Below are 22,541 nucleotides of genomic sequence, written 5' to 3' on the forward strand. Positions count from 1 at the left end.
CGGGCCCTCCATCAGAAAACTCATAACCAATCATGGGATATGTGAGTTGTGATAAGAAATCATAATTATCTCAACCAAGTTTGATTTTCTTATCCTACCTTCAACATGAGATAAGAAACAACTGTTCCTTATCCCCTATAACTATTATACATTATTCTTATTTTTAAACCAAATGCAAAATATAAATAAGGATAACACAATGATTAGTTTTCATAGTATATCTGGTTATTTACACTTATTCTGCAACCAAATTGGTCCTAAAGAATAATTGCTTACAAACACTTTTATGACACCATCATTTATCCTATCCTTATTATTCTCTTACCCCACATCCAAATGGGCCATCAAAGAATAATGTTATTTTGCTTACAAACACAATCTTTTTAGTTAAAAAAGTAACAATTTTCATGTCAGAAAAGGATACAAAAATCTCAGCACAAATTTTGAAAGAGAGATCCCTAAAACAGTGGCTTAGAAACAAAGTAGGAAAGGAGTTGATTAGATGAGAAAAATCTCGGAAGCTATGCTGAAGTTGCCAAGGTGGTTGTTTCTCTTTCCAAAGGATCTGAATCATGCATTCAGAGTTAGCTTCAATAGTAATGGGTAGAAGTTCATTTGAGAGCTAAGGCCTCAGCATAATGGTACTAGGATCCATTAGAACTAATACAGCAACATAAAGCTAATCGCCTCTCCAGTCACCATTAATCCAGGAGTCCATAAACCTGAAAGGCCCATCAAGTTATCTTCACAAATTGGACCAGAAACTCCTGAGCCTTTTGGGCATCATTGCCATCCTCTGTCACACATAGGGTGTAAATTAGGCCCACATTAGGTTCACTAAGAAATTTAGTTATAGACAACACTGTAGGGAAACCTGAAGAGTTAGGGATCCAAACTCACTTGTCACATACACTAAAGATGGGGGATAGGCAATTTTCTTCCCATTAGCAAGAAGATTAACATTGAGCAAAGTAGGCTTCATCATCATTAATAGGCTTTAAGTAAGTTTTCTTCAAGGATGGAGATAGAATTATGGGCTTATAAACCATTGACTTCTTAGCCTTTACCTGAGATTCATATTACAGTTACCGAGGTTGCGGATCCCAATCCACCATTGAATAAATGAGTCTTGACACCTTCATAAAGTGTTTATAGATAAAGTTAGGGCCAATTTATTGGACCCTTCTCACTAATCTCTCTTTCCACCTCACTAGCAAGAAAACAACCCCAGATGATGCCTCATGCCGAGATTTCTAGACACCGTGGGACAACGGATCTACTGCACCTTTTCTCCGTTCAGGAGTGGTTGAACTCCTCAGTCTCTATCCATCTCTCCCTCTCAAGAATCTAACTCCCACGTTAGCATTCAAATTCAATATACACTTGAATAGATAAGTTATAAACTTATTTAGTCAGGAGCTGTTTGGTTTTCTATGTTTCATAATGCATATTTCTCGAGTGAGAGACGATTGTATTTAAAATAATAAATAGATTGTTCGATTGATTATATTATATATCGTTGTATTTATTAAACACATGTTTGGTTTGTTATGTATTCGATAAAAATTATTTGATTGTTATATTTTGTAATACTATTTTGATATTATAATTATAAGTATTTGGTTATATTTCTTAGAATCAAAAGGCTGCAATTATATTCTCAACTTAAGAAAAATTAAATTTGAGTTGAAATAAGAAAAAAAACAAAAGGGGGATAAGTTTGGCTACATACAGTCTTTTGGTTTTTGGATTAGACATTATATTTATTAATGCAGTATTTATAAAAACCTCCAACCAAACAACCTCATACTAAATAATTAGATTAACTCCGAGAGTATATGAAATGCTATATTAGATTTCAACCCAAAGCTTATAAGAGAATCAAACATGTGACTTCTATTATTAATTGATTGCTCCACTTCCAGCCACAACAACAGCAGTCTTCACCAATACATTGTTTCTATTAATGCAGTATTTATAAAAACCAAACAACTCCATACTAAATAATTAGATTAACTGTGAGAGTATATGTAATGCTTATTAGATTTTAACCCAAAGTTTATAAGAGAATAAAAAACGTGACTTCTATTATTAAGGTAAATTAGATGATATATATATATATATAATAAACTACATTACTTCTCTCAAATCTTTTCCTCTCCACTTCCAACCACAGCAGCAGTCTTCACCAATACAAACTCCCTCCCAGTTCTCCAACCAAAATCTCTTCTCAGCCTACCTACTTTGATATTCCGTCCTCTCCCTCTCTTTTCCAAGAAGCCTCTCTCTCTCTCTCTCTCTCTCTCTCTCTCTCTCTCTCTCTCTCTGTGTGTCTCTCCTTCAGTTCCCTCTTTTTTCTTCACCCTATCTCAATATAATAGTAACCTTCTTCTAGTATCAAATTCTAGCAGTCCCACCCCACCAGGCATCAAGCTCACTCCATTTACCCTTAAATAGTAACTGAGTACCCAAATCTTCTTCCTCCTCCGCCCCCAATCCAATAATGGAAATCAAGAAAAGGAGCCAAAGAGATCACAAGCTGATCCTCTTCGTCCTCCTCCTTTACTCATTCCTTTTTCCTACTCAAATCTCTTCCCAGAACACCTCATCCTGCCCTCTCGACTTCTCCGTCCTCCAGAAGTTCGTCTCCGCCGCCGCCGCCTCCTCGCCTCCCTCCGACAACTCCTCCCGCTGCGGCTTCGCCCTCCAATCCCTTCGCCTCGTCCTCGCCGAGTACCTCCTCGCTGCCTCCCGCTTCGTCCCCCCGCAAGCTTCTGCGTCTGCTTGCTGGTCTTCTTTGCAGTCCGCCCTCGCTCCGGTTCTTCCGTCCTCCTTTGCTCTGCCCTCCTCTTGCGGCTACCAGCCCAATTGGATCGCGGATCCGTGCATGAATATCAGTACTCTCGCGGAGTTCGACGCCGTCGTGCCGATCACGGCGCGGGATGACATGGCTCGCAGCTGCAACGTCTCCCTCCTCCCCGTCCCCGTCTGCACCGCCTGCACCACCAGCCTCAACCGAGTCAAGGCCAACTACCTCTCCAGCGCCGACGACAACAACACCGTCGTGGGCTGCGCCGCCTACCCCTTCATCTACGCCGCCGCCGAAGTAAACCGCTTCGGTCCCGCCGACAACGGCACCGCCTTCTGCCTCTTCCTCCTCAGCTCTAATTCCACTTCCCAGCCTCCCTCGGCCGGCGGAGGCAGCGGCGGCGGCGGCGTCGCCGCATGGGTCTACGGACTCGTTGCCGGCTTAGTCGCGGTTGCTATCCTCGCGGGGTTGGCTGTTTGGTTCTTAATCAGGCGGCGGCGGAGGCAGAGGCGGGGACGGACGAGGGGCCCACCGAAGCCATCGCATTCGAAGGCCCTCGAGTCGATAAGCGCCAGCACGACGCTGATCAAGTTCACCTTCGACGAGATCAAAGCAGCGACGGCGAAATTCTCTGTAGGCAACATAGTCGGGAGAGGAGGGTACGGGAATGTCTACCGGGGAACCCTCCCGGACGGGTCGGAGATCGCCGTCAAGCGGTTCAAGAACTGCTCGGCCGCCGGCGACGCCAGCTTCGCCCACGAGGTGGAGGTCATTGCGAGCGTCCGCCACATCAACCTTGTCGCTCTGAGAGGCTACTGCATCGCCACAACCCCCATGGAGGGACACCAGAGGATAATAGTCTGCGATCTGATGCGAAATGGGAGCCTCCATGACCACCTCTTTGGCTCCGGGGAGAGCCAGCTCTCTTGGCCGATTAGGCAAAAGATCGCCGTTGGGATGGCACGTGGATTGGCCTACTTGCATCACGGAGCTCAGCCAGCGATAATCCACAGGGATATCAAGGCGAATAATGTTCTTTTGGATGAGGACTTCGAAGCCAAGGTCGCGGATTTCGGATTGGCAAAGTTTGCGCCAGAGGGGATGACTCATGTGAGCACCAGGGTTGCCGGGACTCTTGGATATGTAGCTCCAGAGTATGCCTTATACGGGCAGTTGACTGAAAAGAGCGATGTATATAGCTTCGGAGTCGTCCTCCTCGAGATCTTGAGTGGGAAGAAGGCGTTCATTTCACTTGGCGAAGGCCAGAGCTTTGTGATAACCGATTGGGCTTGGTCACTGGTGCGGCAAGGGAAGACATTAGATGTCATCCAGGAAGGAATGGAGGAGTTAGGGCCAAGAGAATTGCTAGAGAAGTATGTGCATGTTGCCATCATCTCTACGCATCCTCAATTACATGCGAGGCCATCGATGGATCAGATTGTGCAGATACTGGAGACTGACTTGGCGGTGCCGTCGATTCCGGACCGACCCATACCCATCACTGCAAACTTGGATGATATTGAGAGATCAGTGAGCAGCAGTGGCTCAGGTCAGCTGTTTAGTTTGGCTGGCTTCCAGACTTTTACTTATGGAAATGACAATGTTAGTTCTGATTTCTCAGAGAAAGTCTGATGCTGACTTACCTGAGTAATGCAGCACTGCTCAATGTAGAATAGATTTCTTTGAAGCTCTCACAGGGCAATCTGGTACGTTGCATGCATTTTTTAGTTATTGCAATTTTTGGTTTTTTTGATTCAAAATCACGAGATTTTCTTGTAGATAGTCTCAGAATGAGCAGGATTTAATATTCCATTTCATTAACAATTCCAGTTATGATCCATTCAAATCATGCTTATGGAATGAGAATTTTGTAGTTCGTTTGCTAGTTGACTTCAGCAAGCATAAGTGTTAAGCGAGATGTGCAGCAATACTAGGTGGACTAGAGAATAAACAAGAATATTGGGATGCTATGGGCGTCTATAGCAAAAAATATGAGGATGCTTTGTTACGACTTACAAGGCACATCTAATCATGTGAAATGTTAGGAAGAGGAGGGGAGGACCTTAGGTGACGTTACATACGGTAGGAACTAGGAATTGCTAAAAAAATTGGTAAATCTGACCTCAGTTCAAGATCTTAGGAAATGAAAGGAATATAGCTTCTCTCTGATCAATTGTGATTTTGAAGGCAACCATCATTCAAGAGGATCACAACATGTCAAGCCCTGCTAATATTTCTTTGCTTTTTATCAAGTTAAACAACATGCTCCACTGGTTGGGTCAGGCCCATTCAATTCCTTTAAGTTTTGTTTTTGGTAAGGTACTCTCAAAGTTTTGCTGATGTGGCTACATCTATAATGATCCACTATAATTCTGCATCCTGCAGCTACGAATACAGGTTTTCCATATACTAGGTTCAGCAATGAGTAATAATGTCAAATTGTTTGATTATATCTTATATAGTCTGCTGTTAAAGGAATTACAGTATCCATGCATATCCAATTCTGTGGTCGAGGCCAAGTAGTATGGCCATCTGCACTTGTGCACAGCATGCGTGAGGATAGTTTGAAGTTTGATCAATTCTTTCACTGCAAGTGGAATACACAACAAGTTAGCTCGATTATAGACAGTGGGGGGGGTGGTGTCCACCTGTGTTCAGCCGTACAGTCTAAATATATATTCGTATGAATTTTGATGCTTTTGTACATATATGTTATTTCCAATTTTGATTATTCTTGCAAAGCTGTTCACATCATTTTGGTTCCATTTGACCATGTTTATCTTTGAACATCTTGCAAATATCTTGAAGAATTAGTGATTCATTGTAGTATGAAATCTGCAAGTGATCTGATTGTTATCATGTCATTTGAATCATCTGAGAAAAAATTAAGTATTCTCAGATTCTACCTCGTTGATCTTCAATCCTGGAATGCGATTATATCTTCCACAACTGAAACTTTATTTGATGACTGATTAAGGTCAAGTGATTGAGTTTGTACTGTGCATTTCCATTGACTTCTGATTCTGTCAACACTGTTTCCTTCAACAGGATCTCAATTTCTAGAGTAAGCATTCTTCATGGTTGCTGTAATTGTAGTTTTACTTTGCCAAGCTTTCTTGCCATTTGAACCATAGACTTTATGAATATAGGTTTTTCTTATATCTCGTATGCAGCTGTTTTGCCATGAACTGAAACTGGAATCATGACTGTACACAATACCAAATAGAATTTGAGATATACAAAAGCTTTAGCATAATTTTCCAAAGTCCACAATATAAAGGAACTCAATATAATTAATAACTCAAAGTCAACTTATAAAACTCCAAATGGAAATAAAGAAATCCAAGTTAGACAACAAATGTATTCCAAAGAAAACTAAGATAACTAATAGTTTTTCAAATTGAAACTAAAATAACTTCTATAATTGAAAGTAAAAAAACCAAAATATGTGGAGATAGAGTTCCAGTGCATGACACTAATTCTACATGTTGACCAATATTTGAAATTCTAAAAGGAAGTTTTATAAGCTAACAATTATAGCTCAATTGGTGAATCCACACAAAAACCAATAAAACCTAGAATCCATATAGCACGATTGAAAATGAAAGCTCAAGGATTAATACTATTACCTAACATGCTCATAACGTGAGTAATAAGCACAAGTAATAATAATGCGATTAACAAGCTAAGAACATGCTCAAAAGCTTATTATTCGAAACGTTTTAATCTCAATAAGTGTCGTATTTCTCATTTTGGGTCTATGCTAGTGGAATTACATCGATTAAAAGTTAGCCTCAAAATGATGCTCAGATCCTTTTCTTATAGCCAATCCAATTAGAGTCATTAGAAGGTGTTCTTATATGATAAATACGGCATATTTTTTTCTTTGACCATTGAAGAGATTAGTCATTTAAGAAAAATAAAATTTGATTTAGCTTGAGACTATTTTCTAAATTTCGTAAGAGTCATATAAGAAAGTCATCGCAGTAATTTAAAAATATATATATTTGCTAAACTTTCAAGTAGACTTGAATTATCAATGAAACACAGACACAAAAATAGGACACGGGCATAAGACGATGTTAGTATGATGATATGACAAATCTTGAAAAAATAGGACATGGAGATGGCACAAGACACAATGTAATAAATAAATAAGCAAATAATATATATACATATAGTTTATTGATATATCTAAAGCAAAAGTTTATAATCTAATAGTGCAAAATATGCACACGTCAAGCTATAAGAAGTATTCATGAGAATTTAGAGATAATGAGAGATTGAAAGACAATCATTACAAGCCATAAGAATTATCAATACAAGCTACAAAACATGTTTGAGTAACTGAGTTCCATAGAATTTTAAAAACTAGCAATCATTATAAAGTAATAAGGCAACATAAGGTTGATTATTCATCTTCAGCTGGTGGTAGATCCTTGGCCTTCATCAATAAACATTATAGTCTCTAAATCCGATTCATCAATTGAGAGATTGACAAACTCTAATACTTCTGCAGCATCAAAAAAATCATAACAACCTCCTGGGTGTCCCACTTAGTCTCCTTTTCCAAATAATCTGAAGAGCTCCTTAACAGAAGGCGAAGATTCGTATGCATATATACTAAATCTTTATCTTTCGATCGACTTGTCTTGTTCCTTTTCATTGAACGGATGAAAGTATAGTTCTAATTCCTCTCACAACCTGAAGAAAGGTAAGGTTGCCTATGTAACCTAAATGCTAAATCCTGAAGAATAGAAGCAGAAGCACTATGAGCAATCCATCATATGTATGGATCAAATTCATTTCCATCTCCTATATAATCGTAATCAACAAAAGTTCTAGTTGTTGTAGAGAAACTGATATTTTCTTTGTATACCATTTTTCATTTTTCTGCAATCGGAAATGACCTTTTTAAGCATTTATTTCTCATATTAGAAAATTTCAAATTCTTATGTAATGGTGAATGATTTGGATCCCCTTGAATCTATATTGAGCTATAATACTTATTAACATAATCTTTAAATTAATAAACAATACATAACAATGAAAGAAATAATAAAACATTAAATCGTAAAAAAAGAGACTAGAAATTAATATAACCTTGGGTTCAAAGGATGTGCTAAGCAATGTAGTGGTGTATTATTTTTATCCTATCTATCCACTAATGATCTTTTGCACTACCGAATAGAAAAGAGATTCTTCGTTTTTTTTTTTTTTCATACATAAATATAATCGTCCTCACTAAGATCTTGGGCACCACTAAATAGAAAATAGATTCCTCATTCCTCACTTTCCTTCCTATTTTCATGCATAAATATGATCTTCCTCACTTTTTTAATCATGGTATCCCATATCTCATATATCAAATATAAATATAGTTTATCCGTGTTTACAACCTATAGCATATTATATATAAGCTCTGTGAAGGCAAGTACATCAAGAACTTTATCTTTAACAAATTTTGTTTTGAGTACGTCATCTTCTCTATAACAACTCCATTTATCAATTGAAGACTCTTCTTAAATTTTCTAAATCTTTTCAACATCATAATCACTGCAGTAAAGTCTTCGCAATAATAATAAATTTTAAGTTTACAAATTTATTAAATACAGCCAACCTCATGGAATGTTGCATAATACAATTTTTTATGCACATTATATTCCCTGCAATTATTGAAATTCAATTACACTCATCAAACACAATTTTATTTGTCTCGATGTTTTTTGTTGTGCATATGTTCTTTAAAAGTAGGTTAAGAATATGAACCATATATGAAGTCTAAAAAATATAAGGAAACTTTGCCTCATGAAGCATCTTTACTATTTTAGAAACATGTGCATTATCTATGACTATTTGAACTACATTAAAATGTCCAACCGCTTCAATGATTTTAATAATCAAATTAAAAATGGAAAAAAAATTATATTCTCCTTTATAATTACCAGCCCTCAAGAACATAGGTTAGTCAACGCTAAAATATTTATAAGCGGCCTCTGGTATCAATCTAACCATCACATACAATACTTATCCCTTTCCCCCTTCATGCTCTTCTAATATGATTTAGCGACATTTCAATGTTTGCTCTCTTTGTTGGGGTACAAATCCAGAAATATTATTATTAGCTGTAATTGAAAGGCTCTTAACATAGCAAAGGTTTCTTACTAAATAAAAAGACAACCAAACTAAATAGAATATCTTTGCAATCTCATAATTTAATTGGCTACAAGCATCTTAATTAAATGACTTTTCAATAACTGGCATCCTTATTACTCTTTTTTTTCTTTATGCCTCTCTGATATCAAACCTACACCTCCAACTCCAAATAAGCTACTAGAATATGTAGCTTAAACAAATTTTGGCAAAGGAATTTGTTTAGGCATCAAATTTTTTATCCTCAACTCGGTCATATCAACAACATTTTTCATTTTTATAAATGTTCATTGCCCACTTTTGAAGAACCCCTAATTCCATGTGATTTTCAACAAGTGATTCTTTACTCTATAGTATGATCCTCTGTAGACTTGTTAACAATAGTTGCATCTAAAATTATGATTACTTCTACCTTCTCGTAATTTCTTTATCCTAGTAACATGCTTTCATAAAGAAGCATTATCATCCAGTCATAAAAGATGCAGTATTTTGACTGAGGGCTTCCACATATGTGTGCAATCAATTTCAGAAGAGGTTCTTTGGGTGAAGGGAAGAGAGAAGAAAAAGTGAATTCAGCTCATCAGCCAACAGAAAGTTTGTTGCCCATCTTTCATTTATATTTGTGTGTTTTTCCTGTGTGGGTCTTCTTTGTGGTGTCCTTAGTATGCTTATAGAAAATACCTATGTTATGGATGCGCTCACTTCTCATTTTCATTTTATTACATAAGTTATGCTTGACATGAAATATATCATGGAAAGAACTTCTGCATATATCATTGTGTGGGTATCCTTAATTTATGTACCTTCCCACATTGTTTTGTTTTCCTTTAGAACAGTAGGAGCTTTATTTGATCTGGAAATATCATTAAGTTAGCAAAATCTCAATTCTTTTAGTTTTCATAATTGGCCATATAAATTTATTTTAGACAACAAAGTAAAGTATCACTATGTATACAACTTTATCTTACTATGATGCCTGCTTTACTATTGATTATAGACGGTCTTAGCATTTGCATGAACACACTATTTTGGCATTCCTTGACTCAGAATGCATTGGACTTGCAATGGTGAGAAATTTGATTCAACATTTTTGCCTATTTGGTCAGGAAAAAGAATATATATGAGTGAGAAAACAAGATAGATAGGTAGGGAATGTTCACCAACTCTATTGATTGATCATGGACGACAAGCAACCTCAGTAGTTTGATGACCGAGTTGAGATATGTTGAAGCAAGCAGATTGTATGTGTCACCTTTTATTGGAAGTTGAGCTTTTCTATGGGAGAGCAATACTCGCACAACAAATTAGGTCAAACTTACAAGCTTTTCTAAGCCTCTAGTAGCAGAATTGCATGAATCTTTGTAAAAATAAGTCCATTTCAGTTTGAAAAATCTCAGTGCCAGAATGTTTGTTGAGGAAACTTCATGTGACTCTTGAGTATCTAGCAGATGGCAACCCTTGTAAGAATTGACAGTAAAGCTTGAGGCTGAGGTTTAGGTGGACCACAGATAACTTTGCTTTTCATGGTAAGAGTAGTCCTTGGGGCTTCATTTGTAAACAGAAAGATTTAAATGCATGTGAAAGGGAGGTGCTTTTGCAAGTCTCAAATTGCTAATTTGGTCCTCTTTGTAAGAAAGCGTGGGAATCTGAAGAAACTAGATGGTAGCAGAGTTGTATGGGAGAGTACTACTTTAGAAACATTAATATCTTTGAAGGAAAAAATTTCAACATTCTATTTATCATAAGGTTCCTACGTTTTACTGATATACATAAAAATACTCCCCGTTTCGTAATTTTTTCTGATTATTTAAATTGAATCCACGTGTACTATCCTGACAGGTCTGTGTTCATGCAACCGTGATAACATGGTAATCTTTTTTCTTTTTTGCCATGTTACACTGGCCTTGATATTTTTAGTTATTCTCTGTGACTTAATTTCTGGACAACCTGTAATTAGCATTTATATTTTGTTGTGGGGAGGGTCCACGTCTAGTCAAACAAGATGTATGAGTTTTTATCTATTCCTTGTCTTCCTTTGGTGCAGGTTTCTTGAGTGTCTAAGATGTAGTTCTTACTTCCTCTCTAATACCATTTCCTTTTTGAGGCCGTCCTTTTTTGAGAAATAATGGGCGACACCCAGTTATGCCTTTTCTAGGCCGTTCTTACTTCCTAGCTTCTTTTGAGTTGCATAATGTACTTTATTAAGTATTCTATGCAAATTATGTAGTAAAATTTAGTGATTCACCCCTAGAGAACTTGGAGAAGACTTTTCTATCTTCAGCTGGTATGAAGGCCTAATTGGAGATGCCTGTTCAAGCTTGTAAGCTTGGACCATGCAGTGCCATAGTACAACTGCATGGTTTCTGGGAGCATATCGCGTCATTGGACGTGTTGTAGTCCTTAGAATTGGTTAATGAATTTGAAGATAATTCCATTTAGTTTTGTAATATGCATAAACATATGAAAAAAATGCAATGGAAGACAAATTTGAAAGTTGAATGTGTTTCAACAAGGAAAAACTGGTTTAGTTAAGTTTATTAGTTTATTTAGGGCTTTTATGTTTTATTCTCTATAAATAAGGTCTTATGGTTTGTATATTAAGTATGCATTAATGAACGATTAATTGGCTTTGGCCTTATCTCCCCTCTCAACTTGGTTGCCGGCAGCATCTCCTTTATCCCTTTTTGTCAACCGCAATCGCCTCTTCTATCGGAACAGCTTTGTCTTGCTTCTAATCTCCTCGTCCGCTAATTCTCCTAGTCCCATAAGGACGGTCTACTTCTCCCATTCTTCTCTAAAGTATCAATCTACCTAGTCACCACCACCATCATCAACCATCCACGCCATCTCTATCTCTATAAGTCGACCACACCCACCACCAACTCTACCATCGTCTTGTCATCTAGATTAAACTTAGATATCATTCAAATCTGAAAAGGGTCAGAATAACAAAATCGTAGATCAAAAGTTTATGAAGCTAATCTAACTAGTTTCGTAATTTTTCGATATCAAGAGAATATTTGGCAAATATTCTCTCCTGACTATATAGAACTATTCCTGATTCGAATCGACCACAAGTCAGTTCGTATCAATTGGTATTAGATCCATCTTTCCTTGGACCACCATGACCAGCTGGCCCCAGCCACACCAAAACCCTTCTATGGCGATGGAAACCATGTGCAGCAGTTGCTAGTCATGACACAAAGAAATGCTAAAGTGATACAAAGAAACGCTAAAAAGTTGTTATTGATCGCAGCTCGACTAGCCATCTTGGCTACACCGCAACTGAGTTTTCCACTGCTGATTCCTACTATTTCTGCCCTACCATCGGCTATCAAACTATAGGTCGAGCAGTGGCAACTATCAGCGAAACCAGCCAACCGGGAGCTATTCCTAACCACGTTGGCAATCGACCACTTTGAGAAGGGTGATTCATGGGCGGAATACATTGAACGCATCTTGGGGAAGATGAATCGTGAGTGGACCTCGTCGATCCAGCATCGATGGCCAGAACCAAGGGCTACGAAAGGGCCACCCCCTCAGCCCATAAATGACATGCTAAAGCCTCAAGATCAGCCTCAGTGTGAGGCCAAAACTAGATTCAAGTCTGCATTGGATTGTGGGTGGGTATAGTCCTACTTTTGGACTAAGTGGTCGAGCACCAACTAGTAGGCCACATTGGGCTACACTTGGCCCAGCTGTAGCCTCCTTAACCATTAGTCTTGCGCTCTTGGACTCAGCTCGGATGTTGGAGGAAATAATTTGGCAACCACGAAAAGTTTAAAAATCACCATAGACACATTGAGGATAACGTGATCGAAAGCGTGGTGAATTGATACGAATCGAGTTAACTCGGATCACATCATGGGGACATTGGGCTCGATCGATGAGTCTAATTATCTTAATTATTGTACTTATGTGGTTTAGTTGGAGTTTTAGAAGGTTATAATTTATTTAATTAGCTAAGTTTAGTTCAGTTAAATTTTGTGCAGTTTCAGTAAAATAATCAGTATTCACCAAATGTCGAAATATTATGAAACCACTTAGATAAGCTCAGTGAAGTCATAAGCTACAACTTTCATATTCAAAGTTTCTACAAATTTAGCAGAACAAAGAATTAATCCGAAAAGGATAAAGAAGACTAGTTTAACTAAGTTTAGGACTCTTATGTTTTATTCTCTATAAATAAAGTTGTATGGCTTGTATCTTAGGTATGTATCAACGAAGAATTAATTAGTTTTTTCCCTATCTTCTTTCTAAACTTGGCCGCAAGCCGTAATCTCCCTCCTTCCTTTTCGCCAACCATCGCCGCCTCTTCTGTTGGAACCATTTCATCTTACTTCAAATCTCCCTCGTATGTCGATCTTCCTAATCTTGTAGGGCCAATCTACTGCTCCTCCTCCTCTAAAATATCAATCTACCTAATCACCACCATTATCATCAACTATCCATGCCATCTCCATCTCTACAAGCCGACTACACTCGCCACCAACTCCACTATCGGCTTGCCATCCAGATTAAACCCAGATATTATTTGAACTCAAAAAGGGTCTGAATAACAAAAACGTAGATCGGGAGGTTATGAAGCTAACTCAACTGGTTTCGTAATTTATCAGAATAAAGAGAATATTTGGTGAATATTCTTCCCTGACTATGTAGAACTACTTCTGATTCGGATCGACCCCAAGTCGATTTGTATCAGAATCTCATATTTCATCTCTCTCCCTGGCCAAGATTGGTACTGAATACTGAGCTTGGTAAAGGTAGCTATACATCTTTGATATTGGACTTCATGTCTATTAAAAATTTATATTGGCCAGTGGTTTGTCAATGTAGATGAATCTAAAAATCCCCCAATAACTTATGCATGTGTTGCATATCTGTTGTCACGTTTGTTATTCCTTTTCCTTTCTCTTGTGTATGCTTGACTTCAAGAGAAAAGAATCTATGGCACAAGTTTTTTTCATTCTTGTGATGAAAGTAAAATGTTGTTATTGAGGTTGCTTTCTTGTGATACAATGAGATAAGAATTACTTGATATAAAACTAGTATTGTATTTACTCTACATTTCATGGGCTTCAAAGTAAACATCCCCATGTAAACCATAATATTTGAGGGTATGAACAATTGCTAGAAAGCAAACCTCCTTCTCGCAGCCTTCAGAGTAACTCTATGGATTCCAATTCTGATGCATATAGCAGTGAATCACATAGTTTCTTTATTCAGTGGTGTTTGAAGCTTGTCTGATACTTCATGTAAAAGTTACCGACTTATTGCTAGATCAATCTCTTCTTTTAATCATGATAGCATGGTAAGTTTCTTCATAGATCATTTTCCTTGCTAAAATGGCACCTAAAATATCCAATTTATATCTTGGGGAGTTCAAATATTTCAGATTATTTCATTCTTGGTGCAAACAATACAAAAGCCAATCCTAGTGTCCTGATCACATGATAATCTGCAGGTTCGTATACATGCTTAGATGAAATCTTTCACTCTGGTAGTTTGTTTCATAATTTACTCACTTTTTTCTTTGTTATACCTTTTCTTTTCCTTTTCTATGTAATGTAGGGTAATCGAATAAATTTTCAAGGCTCATACAGGATTAACATAGAGGTAGCACTCGATTAGGTTTGGTATCATGCCTTCTTTCTAAATGACGAGAACTTCCAAATTGGCCTCTCAAGTCTCAAATATGTGGAAAGAGTTGTCAATAGAGTAAAGGTGCTTGCAAGTAACTCTATCAACTATTTGCCAGGTATAACTTGTGCTGTTTTTTTTCGTTTTTCGTTTGAGAGTGATGCATACTGCAATCTTGTGCTTGGTTTAAAAATTTTGCTGCAATGTAGGGATATTTTTGCAGTTTTCATTGCTTGCCAAATAGGGGTGAAACTTTGAAAGTGGTTCCAATACAGATTAGATATTGGCAAATTATATCAATATCCACTTTTATTTCTCGAATAGCAGACTGATAGCAAAATGCGAATAAAACTGATAACTTTATGACACCTCTCTATTTTAGATAGAAAAATATGCATAACTTGAAGTTATGCTTGCTGATTATAGTTGTGCACATTTTTAGAGAGAGAAAGAATGATGTTTTGGTGCTATTTACAAATCAGGGAGAGTAAAGGAAGCTTATGTACTAACCAGACGAGGAATTACATTGTTTGTTTAATATGGGCACAGTTAATGTAGAAAATATCCATATTGTCTTGTAAATCTATAAGAAACATACTTTTACTTTAAATATATAGTATATATTAGAAACATAGTAGGGATTTACTTGAAAAGACAAAAGCAAGTTTCTTTTTTTCAATTTTACTTCATTTTCTTCGCAGAACTTAAACTAAATTGATTTGCAATTATAGATTAGGACAGCACTCCTTAAATCATTAGTATTTGGACAAGACTATTGAATAATTCAAATATGAGGTCGGACAAATTATCTTTATATATAGAGAAGTTGAGCTCAGCTTAAATTACGAACACTCCAACCCAAGGTGGCAGCCGAAGTGTCGAAGAGGAGAAGGTAGGTTACAGAGTTCGTGGGGGGAGCTGCATAGCAGGCCCCAAAATACCCCCTTGGGTAGTGGCCTAGTCCGCCACCTGATTGCCCTCTCTAAAAATATGGCTAACACGCACCTCCTCAATGTCTTTAACGAGGCTACAATAGTTATTTATCACAGACTTGATCCTCCATGGGTAGGTGGTTTCACGTCGTAGGATTTGCACAAGAAACTGTGAGTCCATCTCCACCATTAAAAGCCTACCCTCATTGTTCCTAACCAACTGAAGCCTTAGCCTCAAGCCATATGCTTCTACAGCGAGGGTGGACATCCCAAGCTAGCACCACCAGCAATGCCAGCTCTAACCTAACCCCACCTCGGTAGCATCCTGATGAGGCCGCCCCATCGGTCTTGAGCTTAAGTCATTCGAGGACCGGCAGCGTCCCGTCTAAGCTTGTATTATCACTCCACAGCTTTTAACCAATTTGTAGAATAATGTTACGAACCGGCCTGATCTAATACGTAGCGGTTCTGCACGGGATTTAGGATTCGCGGGTGGAGGCATGGATTCCTAGGTATAGGATGGAGGTGATGATGGAGTGGAGGCCGAGTAGTTGATGGTGGTGGCTCGGCAATAGATGATGGTGGTGATGGTTTACAGATGCGGATGCGATAGATAGTTGAAGGCTATGATTGGCCTACACCTATAGTAAAAACCGTACGGGAGGTAGAGACGGTTAAGATAAAGAGACGAAGGGGGAAAAGTAGGTCTATCCTACGGGACTAGGGGGATCGGTAGTAGAGGGAGATTAGAAGCTAGACGAGACCGTGCCAACGGAAGAGGTGGCGCTAGTTGGTGAAGAGGGAGGAGGGAGATATAGACCTGCGGCCTAGTTGAGAGAGATGCCAGGGCAAAAGCTAACTAATCTTTTATTCCAAACATGCCTAAGATACAAGCCATAAGGCCCTATTTATAAAGATTAAATCAAAAAGTCTAAAATAAATTTAACTAAATCAATCTTCCTTATCTTCTTGGATTAACCCTTCGATTTACCGCAGATATATTTTGAATCTAAAGAAGTCATGAATACTAAAGTTGTAGATCTGAAGGTTGTCGATCTTATTCAATTAGTTTGATATTATTCGGATATCTGTAAAATATTCTGCGAATATTTTCTCAAAACTACGCAGAGTTGGATTTAGCTAATTAAATAAAATCCTATCATACGAAGAATTTGACTAAACCACATAAGAATAATAAATAAAATAACTAGACTTGATCTATCAAGCCCAATGTCTTTCGAGATGATTCGATCTAGTCCGAATCACATCAAATACCTCTCCAGTAGCCTTAGCTGTAGCTTGCATCCAGCCTCCACCGTGGTCTACACCTTGCTGTAGTAGCGGTAGGTGAAGAAGAGGTGGTCTATCCACCGTCTTCTTGTGTATACCGTAGAGATTGCAACCATCCCACAACGTGATACTGGTGCTACACAGGTAATCCTACCATGCCAACTTCTAGACGAAGGAATGGACCCACGTTGCCACCTTAATCTACTAGAGTCCAACCCAGCCAAGCTAAATGTCGGTAGTATGAGGGAGGTTCCGAAGGGAGGAGGAACCTATAGAGTGAGCCAGCTCGTGGCTCTCTTTGGGTGAGACTACCAAATCCATGAGTCGGCAATGGTGGCGTCGCCTAAAGAGATAGCCAACACCTTGAATGCCAGCTCAAAACCTTCCTCCCTCAGTAGTCTATGTTTCCCCGGATAGACAAATTGATATCCATATCCTATAACACTTGAGCACAAAATCTGGTATGGTTGGATACTATGACATGTTTTCGCAAATACTTCAATACCCTTCTAAAATTTATAATCCTAATATAACGGCTATAATAGCCTATTTTTACACCCAATACTGATTTTCTCAGTATCGATTCCAAAATTATATTACGAAAAAATAACATATTAGTCAAGAAGATTAGTTGACCTGCACCTAACTTTTGAGTTGCACGTCTCTTTTCTTCTGTTAAGATTTCTTTTTTAGATATGATTAGTCCGTAATTAAAGGAGATATTATTTAATACTAGATAATTTAAATTTGATTCTTTACCTTTATAAGAGACAAACTTCAATTTAAATTTGATTATTCATTATCAAATTTTTGTCTAAATAGATTTTAAACTAATGAGAAATATATGTATTAATTAAAAAATAACCGAAGAGATAGAATTTAATTAAATTTTCATCATAATTATAAAAAGATATCAATACCCATTTTACGAGGATAATAAATTATTAAGATTATATAATTGTTAAAAAAATAAAATGCAAGATAATATTTTTTTTAAAAAAAAAATATTACCTATTTAACTGGTAATATTTTAATTTTTAATTTTTTGCATTATTGTCCTATCTTCCAACCTCGTGCCTCTCATGGCTTTCAATCTCCACATTAAAGTGTGATATAAAAATAAAAATAAAAAATAAAATAAAGGAGTTGGTGAGTAAAATAAAAAGGACCACATTTAATCGAGTGGTCGTGCTACTACATGCATCACCCACCCATCTTCTTGAGCCACACACCAAACAAGATGTTGCCACGTGTACCATATCTCATCCACGACCAACCAAACCTTTTTTTCTCAAACGTTCATATACCAGAAACCAAAGCGACGGATAACGACGTTTTTGTATCATTATTTTTGGGGAATTTTATAAATTACACCCTATCTTTTGTCTATTTTATAAATCACACTCCGTTTTGGAGATTTTATAACGCGATCCTTTATTTTTTTTTTTATATTTATTTAGCATCCTAATGTTACTTTAGCTAACTGACATTAATCGTATTATATAGTTTATGTGACTCTAGTTCAAATATTACTAAAATGCTCTTAAAAGTTCCTTATCTATCCTAAATCTTCATAAAATACTTCTTCTCCGAATTAAACCCTAACCCCACAAAATCCAAATCATCTTATCTAAACCCTACCTCACAAAATTATATCAAAACCCACAATCTATAATCAATCCCCTAAAGTTCCTATCACTTACAAGCCTTATAAACTTTCCCTAACTTTATCTATTTTTCTCATCTTTCCGGCTCAAACCTTTTTTTTTTCATCTTTTCCCAAATTTTCTTCATCTCCCTCCCCATTTTTTAGGTCGCAAGCAATAAAATCGGCTTGGCGTTTGGAGAGCTCTAAGATCTTCATAACTTGGAGTTTAGAAGCTCTAAGATTGGCTTAGCATTTATGTGATGTTCTCCATAATTTAAGAAAAAGCAACGAGTATGAATGTTAAGTTATGAATAAAATTAGAGACAAGTACAAGAATAATTTAGGAATGTTATAAATTACATAGTGGATTATAATAGAATATTCTCTTTCTGGGTGTTAAATAAATATTATAGGGAAAAATGAAGTGTCACGTTATAAAATCTCCAAAAACAGGTGCAAATCATAAAAAAAGCAAAATATAGGGTGTGATTTATAAAAATTTCTTATTTTTTGTTAGGCTAATGTGTGTAGGTATTATTTTTATTTCCATTCAAATTTAATTGAGAAAGTATAAATTATCATAATATTTGTATGATATAATAAACTTAATTATCTGAGTAAATATAGATCTTCCACTTATATTTGTAATACAATTAAAGTTTTTCACTCCCTGATCATATATGGAGAGTTATATTGTGATAGTTAGATAACAATTAAGATTTTCTTTTTTTCAGGTCTTTTAATAATCTTAGATGTGAAAAAGATAGAAGAGATTGAAAGAGCATCTAAGAATATAATTCTATGGTTAGATTTAATAGAAGGAAAAGGACAATTTTGATATTTTAATATTAATTATGGTGGGGAATTTTTTTTTAAAATAATTCAAGAATTAATAGTTTTTTTTTATTTTAGTCTAAATTATAAAAGAATAAAATGATATAATTAAAATTTTAGAAAATACTTCGATTTTAAGCAAAACCTTTAGGGCTAAATGTGCAAAATGCAAATATATTATTAAAGAGGAGGTTTTTTGGAAAGCGAAATCATAATAAAAAATCGGAGGGGAAGACGATAAGGTGAGAGTTAGGGTTAATCTCAACCGTTCGTCTCCGTCGCCACGAATTCGAATTTCGAAACCCAACGGTCAATTCCCCCCTCTCCATACCTTCGGTCCTCTCTCTTATAAATAACTCGAGACTTCTCATTTCTCAATGCTCCTCTCTCTCTCTCTCTCTCTCTCTCTCTCTCTCTCTCCTCTTCCTCTCTCAAAACCCTAGGCGGCGCTTCTGGTCCTCCTCCTCCAATGGCAAAGAAGAAGTCTTCCTCCACCGTAGGGGCGGTGGCGCAGACGCAGGCGACAAGGAACCCCTCGCCGGAGAAACTGGAGAGCCTCAAGAAGTTAAACCACCTCCTCTTGAAGGAGACGGTTGAGCGGCGGGAGCAAGTGAGCCAGCTCCAGTCCCAGATCGATGACCTCTCCCTCGAGCACTCCTTCCTCGCCGACGTCGAGCGCGATGTCGGCCGCCTCGTGATCTCCTCCTCCCTCGCCGACCTCGAGCGCGGTTCCAAGACCTTAGAGCTCGCTGCGGAGGGGGAAAGGCGCGACCTTATAGCGAAGATTGACGTGATGGCGGTGGAGAAGACGGCGACGGTGGAGAGGGTGAGATCTCTCGGGGAGAAGGTGGATGCGCTGGAGCGAGAACTTAGAGCTGCGTACGAGAGATTGGAAGCATCGGAAGGCGATAAGTGTGAGATCAAGAAATCTCTAGATTTGCTCGTCTCGGAGAGGGATAAGATTCTGAGGGATTTTGATCAGAAGAAAAATTCTGTCTTGGAGCTTGAATCCAAAGTTAGGATTTTGGAGTTCGGGAATTCGGAGACTAAGGCAGATCTTGATAAGGTAAAGATTGACAGAGACGATCTGTTGAAAGAAGTGAAGAACAGAGAAGAAGTTGTGTGTTCCATGCATCGCGAGAAAATTGCGATGGAAGAAAGCCTTAAAGAGTACCAGAAGTTGGTGGATAATCTTGCCAGGGAGATGGAGGAGAAGGTTGAGACGAAGGAAGAGGAGATCAACTCATTGAAAGCCGCAAAACAGGCGGTTGCTGTGAAGCTATCGGCTTTGGAAGGGGAGCGTCGAGGACTCGTCGATAAAAACAATGAGCTGCAAGGTGAAGTTCATCACTTGGAGGCCGTCGTTAATTCCCTGAAGGAAGAAGATGAAACGCTGAAATGTAAAATTTCTGTCATAGAAGAGAGAAATGTCAAGGCTACAGAAGAGATAGGTAGGCTTCAGGTCGAATTTGATAGCTTAGAGAAGGAGACGAATGAAATGAAGCTCCGTTTTGATGCGAAGAAGATGGAAGCAATGAGGGAGTTGGAACTTCTGAAGAGAAGGATGCGGGAGATTCAAGAGGAAAAGGATGCAATTGAGGTAGTGAAAGCTGAGAAGGAGGTTGAACTTGGTAATCTACAGAATGAGATCAAAAGGCTTCAATCCAATGTGTCAGAGCTGCAAGGAACCTGTACAGGCTATAAAGAAACCAATGCAGAGTTGCAAACTGATATAGATTCTATTGCAAGAGACCTCGACTTTGAGAAGTCGGAAACCTGCAGCCTGCGGTCGCAACTAGAGGAGCTGAAGAAGAGCAAGGCTGAGAGAGATGAGGAACTTGGGAAGGCTAAGGAATCACTAGATGGAAAGGTAGAGAAGATTGCAGAGTTGAACCGGGAGATCCAGGTGTTGCAGCTTGCGGTTGCGGTAGCGGAGGCGCAAAAGAAGGGTGGTGGAGTGTGGACCTGGCTGTATCCTGCCACCACAACTGTTTTGGCTGCGTTATCCCTTGCTTATGCGGCGAGGGTGCGCTGATCCTTCTCATAACTCTGTGATTCAGGCTTGTTTCATCCAGAAGAGGCTAAAAGTTTCCTTTTTGATGTTGATGATGTGCTGTGACTCAATCAAAGATTTTAGTAACATCCTTGTTACTGAAATCATTGTCCTGGACTTGGGACGATCTTTGGGGAGGGAATGACATACTACTAGTTCATGTTTAATAATGAATCTTGGTCAAGTTTATCAATCATAGATATTACTTTGATCCTTTTTGGATGTAGAACAACAACTAGCTTTGTTCTTACTATAATGAAGTAATATTCCTTTTATATTTTCTTGGGTATGTGAAAGTTTATAGAAGATCACTCTCTCTCTCTCTCTCTCTCTCTCTCTCTCTCTCTTGTTTTGGACAGTTTCTACAACAAGAGGAATCTTGCTTTATTCTTAGTCTGCTACTTGTTAAATATCCAGGAAAATATATATGTAACCTTTAGCATCAGTTCTAATTAAACACTACATTTGGTATGCCATTTTGGGTCTTCTTTAATGTATGCTAGAGAAGAGCCTAAGCCTAAGCCTAAGCCCAACCCAGAGAGGAAACTTCTCTTATATGACTTACCACAAAAAAGAACTTTTAACTTTCAGAGCAATATCTCTAGTAAGATGTCACCAAAATAGGGGGGAATTTTGGAACAGAAGATTGGTCAAAAATAAGCTCGAAGGTTGTCGTTGACATTAACGAAGGTAAGTCGAGCCCGTCTGTCTCAAAGAAAAGATGCAGCCATTTTATCTACCTTGCCAACACTATATAGTATAGGAATTGTGGACCTCTAATAGAATTAACATAAAAGGGTTGTGTAATCCACTTAACTTAATTTACAGACTAGAGAATCCTTGTTTCACTGCTTGGATAACTTTCTTTTGGGACAAAAAAAGGACTCGTGATAGGGGGTCGATAGAACCATTTTTTAGCCTTGGCCTTGTTGCCATGGCCAAGCCAACTAGCCAAGTGACTCTTTTAATCATTTTTTACGAGTCCACGCAATACGAGGACCATCAAGAGCTTACAAAAGGCTCTAAAACCTCAACCATCACCACGTTGGAGAAAGTACATGAGCAAGGAAGGGATGAAGTTGAAGCACTATCTGTATGTATCTGAGGGCGTTTCACATGTACCTAGGGGGTGTAAACGAGCCGAGCTAGCTGGCCGATCTCGGCTCGGCTCGGCTCAACTCA

The 22,541-nt window shown here is 38.0% G+C and overlaps 2 protein-coding genes across 3 annotated transcripts; both read left to right on the top strand.

Moving 5' to 3' along the window:
• The first annotated feature begins 2,150 nt into the window (after positions 1-2,150).
• LOC140761094 (probable LRR receptor-like serine/threonine-protein kinase RKF3) lies at positions 2,151-4,516 on the top strand. Of its 2 annotated transcripts, XM_073098283.1 has the most exons (2): positions 2,151-4,358; positions 4,431-4,516. In XM_073098283.1, exons 1-2 carry the CDS (start codon positions 2,504-2,506, stop codon positions 4,439-4,441), a joined length of 1,866 nt encoding a protein of 621 aa, XP_072954384.1. In that variant the 5' UTR covers positions 2,151-2,503; the 3' UTR covers positions 4,442-4,516. The 2 variants fall into 2 exon arrangements, with proteins under 2 accessions (XP_072954384.1, XP_072954383.1); XM_073098282.1 differs by having other exon boundaries at positions 2,151-4,516.
• Positions 4,517-19,687: 15,171 nt separating this feature from the next.
• On the top strand, positions 19,688-21,665 carry LOC140761735 (uncharacterized). Its single transcript, XM_073099190.1, has one exon. The coding sequence runs from the start codon at positions 19,776-19,778 to the stop codon at positions 21,339-21,341; it is 1,566 nt and encodes a 521-aa protein (XP_072955291.1). The 5' UTR covers positions 19,688-19,775; the 3' UTR covers positions 21,342-21,665.
• Positions 21,666-22,541: the final 876 nt, after the last annotated feature.

The sequence above is a fragment of the Typha angustifolia genome, chromosome 6 (assembly GCF_048772165.1).
Source record: "Typha angustifolia cultivar Huaian chromosome 6, ASM4877216v1, whole genome shotgun sequence".
Classification (NCBI taxonomy): Eukaryota; Viridiplantae; Streptophyta; class Magnoliopsida; order Poales; family Typhaceae; genus Typha; species Typha angustifolia.